The sequence below is a fragment of the Aegilops tauschii genome, chromosome 2 (assembly GCF_002575655.3).
Source record: "Aegilops tauschii subsp. strangulata cultivar AL8/78 chromosome 2, Aet v6.0, whole genome shotgun sequence".
NCBI classification, from domain to species: Eukaryota; Viridiplantae; Streptophyta; class Magnoliopsida; order Poales; family Poaceae; genus Aegilops; species Aegilops tauschii.
The window spans coordinates 43,106,764-43,125,411 of NC_053036.3; the positions used below are offsets into that span (position 1 = coordinate 43,106,764).

Sequence of the window (18,648 nt, forward strand, 5' to 3'; positions counted from 1 at the left end):
AACCTTCTTCCAGGAAGACCCGATCAGTCTTGGAATCCCGGTTTACAAGACATTTCGTCAATGGTAAAACAAGACCAGCAAAACCGCCCGATGTGCCGACAATCCCAATAGGAGCTGCACATATCTCGTTCTCGGGGCAACACCGGATGAGACTAGCTACGAGTAAAACCAGTCCTCAAGTTTCCCCAAGGTGGCCCAGCAGGCAGCTCGGTTCGAACCAACACTCGAAGGAGCACTGCCCGTGGGGGTCTAAAATAAAGATGACACTCGGGCTCGCGAAACCCAAGGGAAAAGGCTTAGGTGGCAAATGGTAAACCCAAGGTTGGGCCTTGCTGGAGGAGTTTTATTTAAGGCGAACTGTCAAGGGGATCCCATAAATCACCCAACCGCGTAAGGAACGCAAACTCAAGGAACATAATACCGGTATGACGGAAACTAGGGCGGCAAGAGTGGAACAAAACACCAGGCATAAGGCCGAGCCTTCCACCCTTTACCAAATATATTGTTTTGTAATGCTTTACCTGTACATCATGTCCATCATTTTTGTTTTCATGTTAAGTTCCTGTATCATGTTGATTACTTGCTCTGATACCAACTTGTAACGCCCACGATGCGGCTATATCTCTCCCACATGTCGAGACACGACTTAGGCATAACCGCATTATGGTATTGTCGCAAGAAGGGTTATCTTCACACAATCCCATGTAATGAATAAGAATGGGATAACGAGAGTTGGCTTACAATCGCCACTTCACACAAAACATAAATATAATCATACATCATCCAAAATCCACACATAGACCGACTAAGGTCAAATCCAAATGAAAATAAGATAACCCCAAATGCTAGATCCCACTTGTAACGCCCACGATGTGGCTATATCTCCCACGTGTCGAGGCGCGACTTAGAGGCATAACCGCATTGTGGTATTGTCGCAAGAAGAGTTATCTTCACACAATCTCATGTAATGAACAAGAATGGGATAACGAGAGTTGGCTTACGATCGCCACTTCACACAAAACATAAATATAATCATACATCATCCAAAATGCACACATAGACCGACTACGGTCAAATCCAAATAAAAATAAGATAACTCCAAATACTAGATCCCCGATCGTCCCAACTGGGCTCCACTACTGATCATTAGGAAAAAAACATAGTAACGACCACGTTCCTCATCGAACTCCCACTTGAGCTCGGTTGCGTCATCTGCACTGGCATCGTCGGCACCTGCAACTATTTTGGTAGAATCTGTGAGTCACGAGGACTCAGCAATCTCACACCCGCGAGATCAAGACTATTTAAGCTTATAGGAAAGTATGGTGTAATGAGGTGGAGCTGCAGCAAGCACTAAGCATATATGGTGGCTAACATACGCAAATGAGAGCGAGAAGAGAAGCAACGCAATGGTCACAAAGTTAGAAGTGATCAAGAAGTGATTCTGAAACTACTTACGTTCATGCATAACTCAAACCGTGTTCACTTCCCGGACTCCGCCGAGAAGCGACCGTCACGGCTACACACGTGGTTGATGTATTTTAATTAAGTCAAGCGACAAGTTCTCTACAACCGGACATTAACAAATTCCCATCTGCCTCATAACCGTGGGCACGGCTTTCGAAAGATAATACCCTGCAGGGGTGTCCCAACTTAGCCCATTATAAGCTCTGACGGACAACGAAGGATAAACCTTCTCCCAGGAAGACCCGATCAGTCTCGGAATCCCGGTTTACAAGACATTTCGTCAATGGTAAAACAAGACCAGCAAAGCCGCCCGATGTGCCGACAAATCCCGATAGGAGCTGCACATATCTCGTTCTCAGGGCAACACCAGATGAGACTAGCTACGAGTAAAACCAGTCCTCAAGTTTCCCCAAGGCGACCCCGCAGACAGCTCGGTTCGAACCAACACTCGAAGGAGCACTGGCCCGTGGGGGCCAAAAATAAAGATGACCCTCGGGCTCACGAAACCCAAGGAAAAAGGTTTAGGTGGCAAATGGTAAAACCAAGGTTGGGCCTTGCTGGAGGAGTTTTATTTAAGGCGAACTGTCAAGGGGGTCCCATAAATCACCCAACCGCATAAGGAACGCAAACTCAAGGAACATAATACCAGTATGACAGAAACTAGGGCGGCAAGAGTGAAACAAAACACCAGGCATAAGGCCGAGCCTTCCACCCTTTACCAAATATATAGATGCATTAATTAAATAAGAGATATTGTGATATGCCAAAATATCCATGTTCCAACATGGAACCAACTTCAACTTCACCTGCAACTAGCAACGCTATAAGAAGGGCTGAGCAAAAAGCAGTAACTTAACCAAACAACAGTTTGCTAGGTGAGGATGGTTAGAGGCTTGACATGGCAATATGGGAGGCATGATATAGCAAGTGGTAGGTAGCGCAGCATAGCAATAGAACGAACAACTAGCAAAACAAAGATAGAAGTGATTTCAAGGGTATGGTCATCTTGCCTGCAAGGTTCTCAAAGTTGTCGAAAACTTGATCCTCGTAAGCGTACTCAACAGGTTCCTCGTTCACGAACTCGTCTCCCGGCTCTACCCAAAACAAGAACACAAGTAATAGAACCACAATCAATCACGGAAAATGCACAAGCAACATGATGCCAAACATGTATGATATGCGAGATGTGGTATGCGATGTATATACGTGCTCCGGAAGAAAAATGATGAACAAGGCAGTAACTTGGCAAACCAAGCATGCTACTGGAAAGATGAGATGATTTCGGTCAAAATCGATATAAAGATCACCGGAAACGGATGCACGGTTTGCAAATGGCAAGCAAAACAAAAATGACACAAATCTGCGATTAACAACAAGATAGCACTTAGAATATATCAAGTAACTATGCTACAGCACTCCAACATAGCAACAAAGCATATGGTAGATTCAAACTTAGAAGAAAAAACAGAGCATGGCAGAAATAACGATAACTAGGCATGTTGGTGAGCTTGAAACACTCACCACAGAGCAATACATGGCATGGCAAGGTAACCAACAGCAAGATGGCATGTTTATGAAGCTATCCATGGCAAGAGCAAATACATAGCATGTATGAAACAACTACAACAACACTTGGCAAAATTGAATATCATTACTTTTCTGATCTGATTAGCATATGTGATGATGGTCTTAATTAATAAATTGAGATTTGAAGCACAGAATAGCAGTAGAAATAAATAGATATATACAGAGAAGCCCTAATATGGATCTTAATAGGTGGATGTGATCTGACTGAGAACAGTACAGTTTACATAAGCAACGGCATAGGTTTAGTATCTTCAAAAGTATCGGATAGCAGGGTCCAAAAGCAAACCATAGGTTCATTATGGGAAATAACATAATTAGGAGTACTTAGTGCTAGATTATATTGACACACTTGCGGTGTTTTCGATGGTGCATCTAGAGGGGGTGCACAGTGAGAACCAGCCGGCGGTTTGAAGTGACCTCGAAACGAAAAGCGCAGATGTCTCCTTCACGAATGTTCGCACGGCGACGAAACTTGGACCAGTTGGTGGTTATAATGGCCCTCTTGTCAGCTCCTAGCATAATGTGATATTCGACGCGCAGACGACCATTTGCAAGTCTGACCATGAGTGTATCGTTGTGTGGATGAATACAGATTGTTGTGTGATATGGAAGATAAGAGTGTGTTTTTGAGGTTACCATGCGCTTGCCTGGCTTGGCAGATGTTTTGTTGATTGTGCACACGTAGTACTAAACCAGAACATAAAAAAGAGTGTCCACATGGCATTCATAGAGCTTCACCTTATTACCCCAGTAACAGTGGTCTTCAAGCTCACCAAAGTACCGGATGCCACCAGGTGTTCCTGCATTCAGATCAATGTAGGTGTGAAGCAAGTTAAGTATCGTTTGTAACAACCGTAAATGTCATTGTTTGTTTGGAAAAAGAAATTTAAGTTATATAACATAGGCGGGGGCTTCGACATGAAGTACTATAAGTTGAAGATTAGTTTTCAAAATCAGACAACTGGAAGTTTTAAAATGTAGCAGATGCTAAAAGCGGTTTGTAAAATAGAGAGAACACAAATGATTGTATAAAGATTCAGACCAGCATTGTCTGACATGCTGAAAGTAATCAGTACAAAAGGAAAAAAACATTGAGTGAACAAAAGTAGAAGAGAGCAGTGTCATTGTAAAGTTTGTGAGAGAAGTATGCTGAGAGCAATCAGTATGAAAGGAAATAAGTATTGATCTAGCAGACGTAGTGAATAGCTAAAGGCAGTTGATAAAGAAATCCAGTGATACATGGTGGATTATGATCATGTGAGTTTGTTGTTTCATATATAATATAAAAAATAAAAAACAAGGCATGTGCAGACCGCCGACGATGCACTCTGGCTGCTCATTCTCTTCACTTTGTTCATCGAATGATAAAACATAGCATTAGCAATATGAAATGTGATCATTCCCACTGGAAATGGTGAGCCTAAGAATGAAACTACTTACTTCGAAAGAAGAGTAAAACGGAAAGCAGCAGAGATGAATCTTAAACATGTTTTGTTGCTAAAAAAATTGCGCAGAAAGGTAGTGAGCTGCGTTCTCTGTATTAGGTTGAATTAGTCTGTGTAGAGGGAGACATTCATAGAAAGGCACAGACTGGAAGTAATTGCTTATAACGCATTTAGTTGTTGACATTCTAGATCTCTTTCATTTTCTGAAAGTATTTACTTATGTATCATATGTACTGCATGGCGCAATAGATGTCGATGAAGCGGGTGATTAAATAGCAATATAAAACGATATAGAAAATCACTGCTAGCATTTACAGATAGTTGTGATGCATGTATGTGGTTACAGATGTATCATTTATTCTTATAATTGTGCTACATCCACATAACGACATATGTGGCAACTAACTGAGAGAGCACATCGTGATAGAGCAGACTATAGCCTCAAAAGTTGCAGATCTAAAAAGATGCTGAAAAAGAACTAAGCAACCATGTAATTAATCCTCAAGAAAAGAAGTAATGCAGCATAATCCCTAGAAGTAATCATCCATGTAATTAATCTGGAAGCAAAAGAACTAAAGCATTAACATTTGCCTAATCCATCATCTAATCCTGAAGCCAAACACCTAAAACAGGGATTAACCGAAAGTAATAGAAGTGCCTATGAAATAGGTTGACTGACAGAATCGAACAATAGCAACGGATGCCTAACCCACAACCAAAGATCACAGGGCGGATACGTGGATTGAATAAAAGCGAGCGGTCCCAAGATGGGAAGTGGGTGGTACCATCTGTCTGACCATTGTTTTTTGTGTGGCTTCGTTCAAGGAGGATATCACGTTCAGTATAGGTGACACTCCTGGCTTAAAAAGAGTTACTGAAAATCAAGCTGGTGTTCACGAAAATTCAGTTTTGCCCTATCATTTTAAATAGAAAGCCGATTCTACTCAACCTGATGAAAGACAACTATTTTTTCAAGGATAACTGATGATGAAAATCTGAACTCACTGCAGAATTTTTTGTATACCCATGTAAGGCAGTCCAGAATGACTTGCAATGAAAACAAAAGAACAACACCAATGCATCGGTCATGAGACAAGTGACTTTTTGAAGAATATCTAATGCTGTAAAACTGAACACTGCAGATTTTTTTAAAACAATACATGGCGGCCTAGAAAGATTTTCAATGCCCCAAAAAAAGTTTAGGTCCCATAGAAAATATGGTGAGATAGGTGACTTTTATATGTAGTGAGATAACACCAAGATCCAGCCGCTGCACTTTTGTGTAAGCAAAACACACCTGCACTTTATCAATATTGATCCTAACAGCCTGATCCTATCTGTAAAAACAGTAACCTTATTGTATACTGAAACAACAAGAAGTAACATCTATGACCTATAACGTGAAGAGCTGGTCGTTGATTTGTACCTCCGTTCATCGCCTTGTACTGGTTGCTGAACTTCTTGTTGATGTACCTGCACGCAAACCACCCAATTGTTTAAAACAGCGAAATAACACTATAGATGAATCAGACAAGACAGGATTGCAGTCTGGCCGTGTTAGTTCATCAGTGAAGTTTTCTCGACCCTAACAAGGAACAATGGTGCGCAACAAAATCTGGTCCTCAACAAAATCATCAGGTTATAGTACTATCCAAACCACCACTTTGGAAATCAAAGCACAAGTTGCCTTTCCAGATCCCGTCCGCCGAGGCAGGACACCATCGACCCAACGTCGGTGGCGTGCTATACAGCACTAAGAAATGCACACGTATTGGTGCGTACGACTTCTAGGTAACTTAGCACGACCCTCATGATACAACGCACCTCCCCTGATGTAATACTGAAGTATGGCGAATTGATTTGATGCCATATAATTTATGAAAGGGCATCCAGGCAAAAGATTAGCTCACAAAGACCTCACGAGGAGAGGATTGGAGGCCGATATTCTTGCCTTCATTCACAGCCAAACGAAATGCCACTATTTCAAAAAAAAGAGGTCTAAGCAATTATCTAGTAGGGGCTACAATTACCTAGCAAGAGAAACATGTGCTGCTTATGATAAAAGTAAGCATCTACAGAGGCCTGTTAGGCAACTAAGATAACACTTTCCTTATTATAAGTAACATCAACGTCCCTCCAAATTCTTTGAAAGCTTCTATTATTTGGTAGATTTAAAAAAATATATAGCCAGGTCTAAGTTTACAGCAGGATCATGATATCATGGTACGCTAGGTAGCTACATAGATCCATGAACCACCTTTCAATAATAAATTTTTATGTAGCAAAAGACAGTACAACACCAGACTCCAATGTCAGCAAGAAATTAGAAGTAAAAAAAGGCAATGTTACATTTTAGTATTACCGAACAATGCAGCATTGTACCTTCAAATGTGGTAAAGGTTCAGTATGGATATATGCACCTAGGACTCCTTACTAATTTGTCATTAATAGGATGCATTACCAATTCAAGAGCCGATTACCGTAACATTATTCATCAAACTTTCTATAAGAATATACGAGGGTGTAAGAAGATACCAGGTAGGAGGCACCCCTTTAAATGTATTTTTTGTTGTCTGTGTAGCCAACTGAAAAATAAGCTGATAGCAAATCAATCTTCACCAAGACATACACAATACTGCTAGGCAAATCAATTCAGATTATGTTTTGTTGTACTTAACAGTCAAAACCTTTTCTATAGATTTATGAATATATGCAGTACAAGAGTACTGTTTTCCATAAATGAAAATCCTTTTCTGTAGTGTTTGGCCTTTGGAATGCAGTAATCAAGTGTGATAGAGTTGATCCATTTTCTAATCCATTGCCATGGTTTGAATATAGTAAAACGGAGCTTCACTGGCAGGTGGTGATACACTGATCGTGGTTTCAGTTTGTTCACCTTAACTTCATGCTATTCATATGCATAGTAAGTCACATGGACGAGTTCCCGGAAATAATCAAGTTATACGAGCTGATGTTCTATCACAGATTGAAATTGTTAGGAAAGCAAGGATCTGGTTACTTAGTGCGCATGTATAAAGTATGTTAGGCATGTGTTGCAACGGAGAAATTATAAATTCAGATCAACTTAAAATGATTGTAGAGATAAGAAGAACCACCCATTACAATTGGTCCAAAGGTAGTGTAGCACATGTTTGTATTTATAGCACAGGAAATACCTAACCTGATAGCATGACAACTCTTATTACTGTTACCGCCCTCCACCACCCCCACTGAGTGGACGCTCACCTGCTCGAGCGTCTGCTCGTCATGCCATCGCCGGCTTGCCATCGTACTCCTCGATGTAGAGCATGTCCCGGGTGTCGCAGAAGACTGATCCTCTGACACCATCATATAGAAGATCAAGTGTGGAGATAGTCACCATCCACTAGCCCGGGCTTGCAAATGTCTTGTTTATGCAGCAGATATACTATGGAATGGTATGTTCTTTTGCGGCGATCAGGCGCTTGTCAACATGCTATTGATAGTGCTTCACCTCGTTCCCCCATTCACAATGATTATCAAATCCTCCTGGATAGTGCTCACCAGGCCAACCTACATAGCAATATCAAGAAGACACGGGTGTAAACATGCACAATAGTATGATATGAAAAGGCAAGGTAATGTAGGAGGTCGTCACCACAAATGATGTAGTGGAGATGGTGATCTGATTTTGGTTTCTTGCCAAAGATTCTAGGTCCTCTTGGGCGAAAGGCGGAAGGAGAGGCTCAGGTGCGAGGCTCCTTGTTGTGACCGCACGGCACCAACAAATAGTGAAGCACGCGTACCAATTGTTAGCATAAAACATAAGCAGGGTGAGTATGATGTTTGATGTGGGTTCTGTGCTCACCGTTGCTATTGCAGATAACAACATCCTCTTCTGATGTGCCGATGAGTTCTCTGCGACAGAAATGATGTGGAAGGTTGCACCGTCAATAAGAAAAATTAAATTAACATATTGGAAGCGTATACGATTCAGAAATGCTCTAAGAACACAAGTCACATTTTAGCAAATTAAGAGGCTTACATCACAACATTTTCACCATGCACAGAACTTTCCTCAGTGTCCTAGTCTGCATCATACGCCACAAAGCAGCTTCTTTTGCTTTCTGTACAGTAGGAACTACGAGAAAAAGCAGGTAAATTCAGTATCACGCCTTCATATATTTCTATGAGACCATTAGTATAATAAAAAGGCATAGTCATGTAATATAATTTTGGGGGGGGGGGGGGGGGGGGGGACATAATAAAATAACTTGAAGGCACATCAAATACTAATTAGTACAGCAACAATATCAAGCAGCAGATGACATATTAGATATAGGAATTTATCTATTTATCAACGAATTAGCAGTTAGTGTGATAGGAATTTATTTATTCATCAAATACTAATTAGTACAGCAATAATATCAAGCAGCAGATGACATGTTAGATATAGGAATTTATCTATCATCAACTAATTAGCATGATCCTAGAGTACACAGAGTAGGAGTATTATAGGGTTGGACATGTTATGTTTAAACCTGGATCTGCAAAATGCAATGAAATAATAGGTCAAGTAAATTAGGACAAACCTGCATATAGGAAAAACAAGCACATCAACATAGCCAATCGCACCCTCCAGTAGCTGTACATAACTTGGCTATGTGTAGCGGCCATATTGGGAATATCTGGTGGAGCAAACCTGAAGCACTAACCACAAGAAACAGGATCACCAGGGGAACAACCAAACAAAATTTGATTCATAGAATGCAGTGGCATGGTGATCCAGAACTGAGAGGTAAGATACCAATGCCATGACCACTTCATATAGTCCAATCTTCACTTCCTAGGTCAATATAAAGGGATCAACACTTGAACACATTATTTAACCTATAAGCTTTTTCCTTACTTGTCAAGCAGATTTGAAAATGCAAAGATGAAAAGATTAGACCTCAATAATGACTAAAGGCAGAAAAACATGGATTAACTAAGTACCCAAAAATAAATGGATTTCACTAAGTCAGTTCATAGCATATGTTATTGCTTAATTACCATGTGTAATTATTTTAACTAATTACCTAACTATCTTTAACACCTCATAATAGCTAATGGCTTCTTGGGAGGCCATCTGATACTATATGATCCGAATACAGAAGCATACACCTCAGAGTTCGCCTGTCATGAAGAGTAATAAAAAAAAGTACAACAGCGAGACTTAATAGCAATGGTAACAGCAGGTTACAAAGAGAAAAATTGTTTAACAACACAATATGGAGCACAGACAGAGGTGTCGGTACAAGAAATGCCTTTCAGAAGTTACCTGGGTGAAATGGAAAATCAATAAACAGAAGCACATCTTATCCTTTGGCGTCACAAAAATGTTCACCAACAGAAAAACCAGTCAGATCTACACGAGCACGACAACCCCGGACCTCATTCATTTGCCCATAGACAAGAGCACACTTGCTTTCACTCTGCCACAAACAATGATTTTGTAAGGAAGGATAACTTGCATATATGAACTTCACAACTGAAATTTCAAAATCCATAGCTTGGTAACATGACTAAACTCTAAATTTCAAGCAATACCAATCAACATTACTTACAAGTTACGACTATGCAAAATAGAGCACACCTTTTGACAGTAGTGCAGCTTGCATTTGACGAGAACCCGGGCATCTTCCTACAAAATGATCAGCTTTAAGCATCGAAATGATACCTATATTTTTTTTTTTTGAAACGTCAAGGGGGGGGGGGGGGGGGGGGGGGGGGGGCAGAAAAGACTGCCCACCTGAATTTTCATATAATTAGCTCAAGGAGAGCCTGACATACAAGGGAATGATAACTATATCACACATGACTCCTGACCACCACACCATTAGACAACACATAATGGCAGCCATAGTGCTGAACTTCACACTGGTAAAGCACAAGGATAGCAAGGTTTCCAGTAAAAGCTAACAGACACATAAAACCAAGAAATGTTCAGAAGCATTAAAAATTTAGAAGTCAGCACATATGGGATTTAGTAAATCAATTACCTTAGATTTTGGAAGGAAAATCAAGGAAAGGAAGGTATGTAGCCCAGTACTTCCCAGTCACCTTGTTCCTTTCAGCTGCTACAGGAAAATTTTAATCAAAAGATCAAAAAATCCACAGCGTGTGTCAGCCACTGAAGCCGTGCAAGCTCTAGGCCGACTTGATCCCTGGATTAATTAGTCAGAAACACATTGCATGGAGTAGTACTTATCCCCCACCCGACGGCATGAGTAGTGTGTCCTAAGGGATTATCCGCTCTCAATTAGACGCTGCGGCTACTGACTTGATTTCTCTGATCCTTATTTCAGCCGGGCCAAATTCAAGTCAATAGAATACGCTAGTTAATTAGAAGCGCCAACACAAAACACGCACTCAACCATGCACACCAGCACAAGCACAACACGCGCACACCACACAGCTAGCACACACGAACGCCTCCAGCAGCATGGACACCAGACGCACGCCACCGGCAGCAGGCAGCCCACGCACAGCACAGACGGACGCCCGTGCAGAGATTCAACCCTGCTAGACCGCATCGGAGTCGCATCAAAAGAATTGAACAACAAGAGAGGGAGGGAGCAAGGATCTGAGCATACCTATGAATAGGCGAGCTGTTGTTTCCTGCCATCTAGCTGTTGCTGCTGCTGCTTCCGACCGGCGTCCTCGCCCATCTCTAGGCGCTAGGCGATGGCGACGATGTCACACATGGCTCTAGTCGGTGGCGTGGGAGAGACGAGGAGGCTGGCGACGGAGATGGGCCAGCGGAGGAGCGGCCACCATCACTGGGCAGAGGAGGGGGGTGAGAAGAGGCGAGGAGGAAGGACGGGGGCCGCGGGGTCGTCAGGAGAATCAGGGAGGAGGAGAGGAGGCGGCGGCGACAAGAGGGGAGGGAGTCGTGGTGGCGGCGAGTGTGGTGGTGGCGGCGGCAACCCTAGGAGAGGCGAGAGAGAATGGGGGGTGGGTGGAGAAGAAAATGCGGTCCTCTATCTCAGTTCCAACTCGTTTTCTCTGGCTGACCCAGGATAAAATCATTCTCGCCAGCCCCTTCTGGCCACGTGGCATAGCCCAGCGTCAGCTCCTTCCACGCCTCTACAACTTCGCCAAGACTATCTACCTTGATTCTCACCATGATCAGCCCTTAATTTGACTAAAAAATTATCCTTATTTCGAGTAGTCTGCTGGTTACACATAACAGAGTATCTGTAAGTTCTTTAATAATAGAAAAGAATGGCTAGGGAACAGTCGCCTGAATTTGTTTTTTGGATCATCAGTTGATTTGTTCCCAGCCATTGGATGCAAAAGGAACCGTCAGATCTTCCTCTTCTACCTCCTTAAAAATGTTCATCTTCCTCCTTGTGATCTCGGTCTGAACCACCTGCCTCCAGCACCGTAGTCGGCAGTGCTCCAATGATTGCCTCGCCCTCCCTTTGACCTCCCACACCACCATGTTGGCCGCCGCCCCCACTCATCCCTCCAAAGCCGGCGAACTACCCAGTTTGTTTGGCTAACTTGCACCCCCTGCACCCTAAGATAGGCAAGGAGGTTGTGCTTCCCGTGCACCATAAGATAGACAAGGAGGCCGGTGTTCCCCCTGCACCCTAAGATAGACAAGATAAAACCTGCCACCAGCGACCTCGGTGCTCTGCAGCTGCTGCTTCCTCCTCCACTGAGAACACAAATTCTAATTATATGCGACTGACATCCAGCAAAATTGACAATAGAAACTGTAGTTTCACGCCATCAGAGACGAGGATGGTTGGTGACCTTGTCTCCGAGCATGGGATGTAGTTGATCAATCCATGTCCATGCTCTATGTTTTCTCCCGTTGCAACGCACGGGCATATGTTTTAGTTCTTTAGAAAAGGAGGAAGACCCCCTGCCTCTGCATCTAGGCATGCATGCAGCCACTTTATTAATTATTCACAAAGAACTTACAAATTAATACATCAGTACGTCTGATGACATCATCTTGGCAACTTATGTCGCTACTCCTATCCACTTGATGAAGGGGTGCAGATAGTCCGAGCCGAATACCAAACAGACCTTGCAACATAGCATAACATCTAAAACGAGAGGTCCCAACCAAGCCACAAAGTATAAATATTATTTTACATCACATAACTAGCATTAGATTACTCATTGCACACTCGCAGAAGCAAATCTGTGCCTCCATGTGTAGTAAAACTGTGACACTCGCGGAAGTAAAGAAAAAACATGTTTTTTTCCTTTTCCGGGAAGCACAGATGTGCCTCTCGTGGATGAAAAAAACATGATTTTTTTCCTTTTCCGAGATGCACGGTTGTGCCCCTCCCAAGAGCAAACCTGTGCCTATAGGAGAACAAAATACATATTCTCGTGAAAGAAAAAAGAAAAAGAAAACCAGAAAACAATTGCCCAAACACCTAGGAAAAACCGGCAAAAACTGAAAAGCCAAAAGAATTCAAAAAAATAATATAAACCCCGAAAACACGTACAAATAAGTAAAATAAAATGAAATTCTTTGGAAAGGCCCATCATGCAACATGTGCCGGCCACCCAAGCTACTTCTGCGGGTGTCGTCGTTGTCATCGCTTGCGGCGTGGCCCTCGCTGTGCAGTTTCTGCTCGCCACCAAGCTGGCCGCCTAATGGCTTACTGTAATAAGTTTGTGATGAACCTAATAAAGTGGTGAGCAAAACACAAATCATCAGTGTTTGGGGGGCCAAATGCTACAAAATCTCTAATATAAGCCTCCCTGAAAAAATTCTTCAGTAATTCATCCAAGGCGGGGGGGGGGGGGGGGGGGGGGCAGCGCCCCCTACCCCCAACATAGCTCTGCCACTAGACACCAGGAGCAAGGACGGGATAACTAAAAGGCACATCTCGGAATATTCCGGTGATTGGGCCATCTTTCAACATCACCGGGGTCATGAACAGCCTCGTCGGCGAGCTCCTTGTCGGCCCACTAGACGCCATGGTGGGCGAACGGCCGCTCGACTGTTGTCTCGAGGTGGTGGCGTTCATCGGCGCTAGGTCACATATTTATATTCTTATCCTCAAAAAAAAACAATAAGGAGAAACTAGATGAAAGTCGGTTTAGGCAAGGCGTTCTACTGATAGTCTATCGACAAGGGTAGCAGATCAGTTGATGTCGGAGTCACATGGAGAGTAGCACTGTTGTATGGCTACATAGAGGACCACCATGTATAGAGGCACTTCTGGCTCTCGATTGTAACCCTATTGTAATGCATTAACACTCGTTTGATGTCGCGAAGAAAGGCCAAACTTTGAAGCCAAGACCCTAAAGTTGTGATTTTGTTACAAACAGGGCTAAATTTTTTGCTAGAAATTTTGGCAGCATAACGCGTTTGGGAGAATACAAATCAACAATGATATATAACTAAGATATCACGTATGGGAGTAGAAATACAACTTGTGTGCTTTGCCTCCTATACATCAATATGAGGATCGATGATTTCTAGGAGCTACTACCTACTATCCATCCTACCAACACAACTGGCAATTCTGAAAGCAACAAAGACAAACTAACAAATCTTGACGACGACGAACGCTCCATCCATCATCATGGCCTTGGGCTTCACCACGATGACATCCGTCCATCCTACTTTAGTCACACAAGTTGTCGCGATCCCGGTTGCACCATAGGAGCGCCTCCGCTGTCGCCGCCGTCACGCATGCCGCCGGGATCCCACCGCTCCTTGCCGCCGGATCATCGCCATACCATGCGCCGCTGCCAGGAGATCTCGCCACCACTGCGCGAGGGAGAAGGCCCCGCCGCCGTCACAGGTCTTTCTTCGTAAAATCTCTAGATGATATGCCGGCTCAGTCTTCCGGAGATACCCATAAGGGTAGGGTGTGTGCGCTCGTGTTATGGTGAGTTGTATTATTGGAAAAAAAAAACTTTTTTTAGAAGGGAAATAAATATACCAGAACCGACACAACCCTATTATCATGACCAAACGTATTGGTCTCAATGCCGCCATCGCCTTCAACGCCAAGATCCGCTGCCCCTCACGCGGTGTAGATGCGTCCATCTAGACGCCGCCGCCTTCAACAACGAGATTTGCAGCTCTTTGTGCGCCCTACATCGCCTCCCTTCTTTACTTTCTGGAGCCGTGAACGTGCATGCCTACTGCTGAGTCCTGACCCACTCGCGACCTTGGCTGCAACAAGGCAGACGGTCCAGCCATCCAGGTTTGACGTTGGCGGCCACCGCTGAAGAATCGAGTGCTGCCCAAACAATGAGGAGAGTGACGGATCCACGTCCCTCTTCGGCGTCAACGTCAGCGACGGCAACGGCGCAAACACGGTTCGACCTCAGCGTGCTCAACCGCACCGGGAAGCTGGCGTCTTGCACTCAAGCCTTGAAACTCTCGGTCGACGGCAGCTCGACCTGGGGCTGGGAGTGTTTTTGCCGAACGCTCGTGCGAGAGAGAGTGTGGAGCTGAGGAAAGAGATACACGCGAGGTGCAGGAAGTTTTGTGCTGCCTAAATCGCAGCGTTTTTACCTCGCGGCCAGCTTGCTGAACTACCTCCTGGCCAGGCAGCTCGCTTTGATCCTTAACAGCAGCGCCATCCCACGACTTCATCACACAGCGCAAGTGCGAACCAGGAGGAAAACAACGAGAGAAGGAGTACGTGCATGGGACACTCCTCCACAAGCTACGCGCATTTGCAGATCACATCAACAGCCATGCATATACATTATTTAAACAGAAAACAAAACAAAACTGTACGGCTATGAACTTAGCTTAGCTTACTCCAACAGGGAGTGGGACCGCGTATCTCGCAGCGCGGGCGAGGGTAGGTGATTTTGGATTATTATTATTATTATTATTATTTGATAAAGAGAGTCACGTCTCCGATTTGCTTTAACAGAAACCACCAAGTCTTTACAAGCAAGCTAAGAAATAAAGGCGAACGATGCATGATCAGAGAAAGGTGATTTTAGATTAGCTAGCTCTTAGGATTTTTTGGTTGTGGTCACCCGGCTCTACGTGTGTCCGATCACCCCAAGTATGACCTCGGAGTGTCCGCCACGGCAGCTGAACGGCCATCCCCCAGGAGCCGTCCTCATTCATCTCCTTTGGTGTACCATGCTACAATTCTGCCGCCCTGCGATGCTATACAACGCAGTACTGATGCAGCTCGCCTTCCATGTCCCCGGTAATTGGCCTTCGATTTCTATTACTTCGGTTCGTTGTCTTCTACTCCCTCTGTACCGTAATATTTGTATTTCAATATGGTAGCTAAATGTAAAATGTATTTCAATACTAATAAGTTGATAGCATAACTGGTAGCAATGAGATTCTCTTTGGCATGCGATTCATTATAAATCTTCTCTATTAACAATAGTTTTTTGAACCTTTGAAATAAACATAAGGTTGACAATGAATTTGTTTCTTCTAGGTTGTTACTTATGATTCAACCGTTAGTTTTGTTTTGAACTATTAGTGTTTATTGTTGGAAGCTTCCAATTCTGAAATACAATATGAAAACTAATATGGTTGGTGAAACTATTAGTCTCATGCTTATCACTGTAGTCTGCCTAAGCTGATATTGAGAAGAGTGCAATGCTTAGTAATTAGTATCGTGTTCTGATTAAATTCAATCGCATGCTTTCAGTTTTGGTCATTTTAGCTAAAAATATAAAAGAGAGTTACTAAATATCACACTTCTTTTTTTCGATAAAGGGAATATATTAATATCGCGGAGATACCAATTACATCCGGCCTCTACAACAACGCAATATCGTAAAGACATTACGGATGCACACAGCCAAAAGATAATAAAAAAAGAAGAAAAAAGAAGAAAAAAATGATCCTGCAACAGTGATCAATTCCTCGTAGCTGCAGCACGAACCACCACCTAAACAACACCCGAAGTCCTAATTCTCAAGAAACGACGCCTCAAAACCACCGTCATCGCCCGATCCTAGATTTTAGGTTTTCACCCTGGAGAAGATTCGCGCTCTCAAAACAATGCCTTCAACAAGGTCACCGCCAGGCACAACCAATTAAAGCCAAACCTTGGGCTTTCACCCCGAAAGCTAAGACTCTGTACTCCGCCTGTGTTGCCGCCCCCACTTGCCGATGACGCTGCCACGAGTCACAAATCATCAAGCAAAGTCCTTATCGCTGCGAAGACTCGATCCGCTATTACAAGACCTCAGACCTCAGCCACCATGATGTTCTCTGTCACTGTCTTCACCATGGAAATCGAAATACCGACATGTCCCATACTGTCAACAGGCAACGAAGCTTCGTGTCACACCCTTCTGAAGCCACTTGGGCTGAAATAGGCGTCAAGCACCCAATGAAAATCTCTAGCGAAGCATTCCGGAACTCATCAATGGCCAGATCCATGAGGGTCGGCAACCGGCAGAACACCATCTTAAAGCAAAAAGAACCGAAAGACCGCGCCACCCGCCGGCTCCCCCAACAGCAGGCCGGAGATTTCAGCGGGCACCACCGCCACCACACGCACCACGCGGAGATGAGTAGCTGAGCCTTACCGAGCCCCCCGAACCAGACGCCGTGCCGCCCTCGCGGCCACAGCGGCAGTCGTGGTCGCAGGACGTACATGGCCGAATTGGAGCCCGGAAGGCAGACAACACAGCACCTTCGATACCCGATGTCATCCCACCGGGAACTGAAGCCGTTGACACCTGCGATCCACACCGCTTAGCCGGTGCCGTTGAGTACAGCCATGCGACAAATCGAAATCCATCGCCAGGGAGCCTCCGCAGAGAATGCTTGATGCCGCGCCAGGATCCGAAGCCGCTGCCATCCAGGCGGGGAGGACTTGCCGCTGACTCATGCTGCTGCACTGCCATGCAGCCATGCATGCCCAGGGCGTTGCTCCGCCTAGCCGTTGCTCGAAAACGAGCACCGCACCGACTTAGCCACCATGCCATCTCGTGCCTTAGCCCTGAAAAGAAGGCCTCGCCGTCGCCGTCGCCGCGTGGGCTTTGCCCGGCGGCCCCCTGTGGCGGCGGCGAGGGAAGATCAGGCCGAAGTGAGACTCCCCGGCGGCTGGCTGGACGCCCCGGTGCAGCCCCTTGGAGCCACACAGGAGCGGGGGTTGGTGAGATCCGAGGATCATACTTCTTACATGCCTGTCTTTATTTTCTAAGCACTTCGTGTTATCTTTTTATATGTTGAATTGATTAACCTTGGACTCATAAATCATTTTGTTAACTTGTTTCATAACATGTTTTTTTATATAACTAAATCAAATTTTCTCTGTTGCAACGCACGGGCATATGTGCTAGTTATTTGAAAAGGTGAGAAGTGTTCCTTACAACAAAAACGACCTAACACATGGCCCACGGTGTTATACAACGGAAACAATCTCATCAAACCAAACAAAATAAATCGAACCAATCTGTGGTTGGATGGTTAGAGGGACAGGGTATCCTCAGCTAACTAGGTTCAAAAGTCCTGGTGCTCGCATTATTCCTGAATTTGTTTCAGAATTTCCGGCGATGCGCTTTCAGTGCAAGGAGAATTTCCCATTGATGACGAGATGCCTATACAAACTATTCCTATGAGCATCTTCGAGAGACTGAGCCGACATATCATCTACTCCCTCCGTTCCTAAATATAAGTCTTTGTAGAGATTTCACTATAAACCATATACGGATGTATATAGATGCATTTAGAGTGTAGATTCACTCATTTTACTTCGTATGTGGTCCATAGTGAAATCTCCCCAAAAACTTATATTTAGGAACGGAGGGAGTAGAGATTTTACGAAGAAATGCGAGCACCATGACTTAAACCCTGGTGAACTGGAATACCACTACTCCTAATTATTCAACCACATCGCAAGGATCTTCCAGTTTACAATATATCTCACACCGATTACAAGTTTACGAAAGACTGCAGAAGCTACGGCTACGACTCGAAGCTTCCTCGGAAGCGAAGACGCAAAGCGCGTCACTTTTCAAAAGGAAAGGACCGAGGCTGACTGAATCCGTCCATGTCTCTTACCAATCTTCTGCATATATAAATCCTCCAAACCTGATATGAAGTCCCATCGCATCGCATCGATCCTACTAGAATACGCACGCAGCGTTCCCATCGATCTAGAGAGATGTTGTCGTCGTCTCCGCCGTGCTACGCGCCCGT

The 18,648-nt window shown here is 44.2% G+C and overlaps 1 protein-coding gene across 32 annotated transcripts; it reads right to left on the reverse strand.

The window, feature by feature from the left end:
* Positions 1-965: 965 nt before the first annotated feature.
* LOC109734978 (uncharacterized) lies at positions 966-11,536 on the reverse strand. 32 transcript variants are annotated; one of them, XM_073507866.1, is made up of 15 exons: positions 11,114-11,536; positions 10,520-11,039; positions 10,270-10,397; positions 10,085-10,161; positions 9,799-9,952; positions 9,071-9,188; positions 8,524-8,619; positions 8,347-8,396; positions 8,137-8,239; positions 7,681-8,051; positions 5,926-5,972; positions 3,691-3,854; positions 3,472-3,610; positions 2,478-2,561; positions 966-1,239 (listed from the first exon to the last, which is right to left on the reverse strand). In XM_073507866.1, exons 10-12 carry the CDS (start codon positions 7,848-7,850, stop codon positions 3,742-3,744), a joined length of 330 nt encoding a protein of 109 aa, XP_073363967.1. In that variant the 5' UTR covers positions 7,851-8,051; positions 8,137-8,239; positions 8,347-8,396; positions 8,524-8,619; positions 9,071-9,188; positions 9,799-9,952; positions 10,085-10,161; positions 10,270-10,397; positions 10,520-11,039; positions 11,114-11,536; the 3' UTR covers positions 966-1,239; positions 2,478-2,561; positions 3,472-3,610; positions 3,691-3,741. The 32 variants fall into 32 exon arrangements, 29 of the variants coding, with proteins under 29 accessions (XP_073363967.1, XP_073363969.1, XP_073363965.1 ...); XM_073507868.1 differs by adding an exon at positions 9,286-9,320 and having other exon boundaries at positions 8,137-8,396; positions 9,071-9,180; XM_073507864.1 differs by adding an exon at positions 9,286-9,320 and having other exon boundaries at positions 8,137-8,396.
* Positions 11,537-18,648: the final 7,112 nt, after the last annotated feature.